This window comes from Mastomys coucha, unplaced genomic scaffold (assembly GCF_008632895.1).
Source record: "Mastomys coucha isolate ucsf_1 unplaced genomic scaffold, UCSF_Mcou_1 pScaffold15, whole genome shotgun sequence".
NCBI classification, from domain to species: domain Eukaryota; kingdom Metazoa; phylum Chordata; class Mammalia; order Rodentia; family Muridae; genus Mastomys; species Mastomys coucha.
Window position 1 is genome coordinate 150220451 of NW_022196897.1, and position 2051 is coordinate 150222501.

Consider the following 2051-nt stretch of genomic DNA (forward strand, 5'->3'; position numbering starts at 1 on the left):
TTATCCCTTAAGTTGAGCTTGATATAGGCCTGCCCCGCCCTTTGTAAAATAGCTATCCTGGTTAAAACTTTTTTGTTGTTGTCCTTGTAATTTCTTTCTGTATTGGTCAAGATATCCTTTATAGGATTGTGAGCGCTCTTGTCCAAACTGCCGTTGTTGTCCGAATTGGGAGAAGTCTTCCTCTGCTTTCATCTGTTGGGTAGACTTCTGTTGTACAGAGAGGCCATCATCGCTAAATTGTTTCCGCACTTGCGACATACCTTCACCCATGGCAAATCCTTTATGTTGACTTTGTTGAGAGAAACCTTTGAGGGATTTTTGTTGGCCATAGGATGACTTTAGTTGGGAACTCTGAGATTTTACTTGGCTAAAGGAGGATTGTTGTTGGGAATTTTGTTTACCATAGGATTTTAGTTGGGCGTCTTGGGCTTTTAGTTGGCCGAAAGACTTCAGTTGAGCTTCTTCCCCATAGGACTTTCTTTGACCATAGGCTTTCATTTGACCGCTTTGGGATTTCACTTGTCCATAGGATTTGACCTGGGATTCTTGGGATTTCGTCTGTCCATAGGATTTTACTTGTCCATAGGATTTTATTTGGGATCCGATGGATTTCAGTTGTCCGTAGGATTTCATTTGACCACCTTGGGACTTTGTTTGTCCAAAGGATTTGATTTGGGACCCACTGGTTTTCAATTGTCCATAGGATTTCATTTGACCACCTTGGGACTTTGCTTGTCCAAAGGATTTTGTTTGGGACACACTGGATGTCAGTTGTCCAAAGGATGATCCTCCAGATTTCAATTGCCCACTGGATTTCACTTGTCCAAAGGATTTTGTTTGGGACACACTGGATTTCACTTGTCCAAAGGATGATCCTCCAGATTTCAGTTGTCCACTGGATTTCACTTGTCCAAAGGATTTTGTTTGGGACACACTGGATTTCACTTGTCCAAAGGATGATCCTCCAGATTTCAATTGTCCACTGGATTTCACTTGTCCAAAGGATTTTATTTGGGATTCTTGGGATTTCAGTTGGGATACTTGTCCATTACGACAAAGTGCGGCCCCTTTTACACTTGCATGTCCTTGTGAAACACGTGTCTGTGTCATGTCACCACCATCCTGGCCATACACTTGGTGTTGTGATTGCATGAAAACGCTTTCTTCAGCTGCTTCCTCGCTTCCCCCTTTGATCCCGAAACTGAGATGGCCTTTCTGACCAAGCATAAATCCTTCTGAGGAGCTACTCTGGAAGTGACCTTTTGTCGCACCTGGTAGTTGATAATAAGAGTGTTTAAGTTACATAATCTGCACAGGACTGTCTTATTTCAAAGCCTTATTTCCAAAATTTCCCCATAAAACGATTGATGTTCCCACAAGGGTTTTGGGGTTTGGTAGAGAAGAATTAGGTCTCATCAAAAAAAAATCACCCTATGAAAGGATTTGCTTACTCCCAGAGCACCCTTAAAGGCATTCCCCCTGAGTGACTCTCCTTCTGTCCACCAGCCCTCTACACTCACCATATTGTCCAACCACAGCTGCCTGTCTTTCCAGAATAAGGAGCAGAGAAAGGATGAAGACAGAGGACTTCATTGTGCCAAGAAGGACCGTCACTGAGAGCTGAGCTGAATCTCATATTTATATCTCCTCTAGCTGGACGTACATGGATATGGCTGAAGCTACAAAAGGCACTACCTTTTTTTTTTTTTTTTTTTTTTTTTTTTTTTTTTTTTTTTTTTTTTTAATTATCTCTAAATGTCAACTTCCTCCCTTCTGCGCAGTTGGGGACATTGGTAATGTTCCCAGGTAATGTGCACAGGGATGCAATGTCAGAGACCTTTTTCTATGTCATAAGCTTCAGTAAATATCAATCCTCTGACTTTATCACATACCCTTTGCAAACAAAGTGTGTTTTCTAGTATATTTATTTTATGCATTTTCTTTTTATAAGGACATGATTGGACTTTATTTTCAAACAAAATCTAGAGTAGAGTGGGGAAGAGTTTTTTTTTTGTTGTTTTTTGTTTTTTGTTTTTTGTTTTTTTTTTTTT

At 40.5% G+C, this 2051-nt stretch overlaps 1 protein-coding gene across 1 annotated transcript; it reads right to left on the reverse strand.

Annotated features, from left to right (window-relative positions):
* Positions 1-1593, reverse strand: LOC116092510 (seminal vesicle secretory protein 2-like). The gene is made up of 3 exons (XM_031373745.1): positions 1521-1593; positions 680-1271; positions 1-478 (listed from the first exon to the last, which is right to left on the reverse strand). Exons 1-3 carry the CDS (start codon positions 1591-1593, stop codon positions 1-3), a joined length of 1143 nt encoding a protein of 380 aa, XP_031229605.1.
* Between the last annotated feature and the right edge of the window lie 458 nt (positions 1594-2051).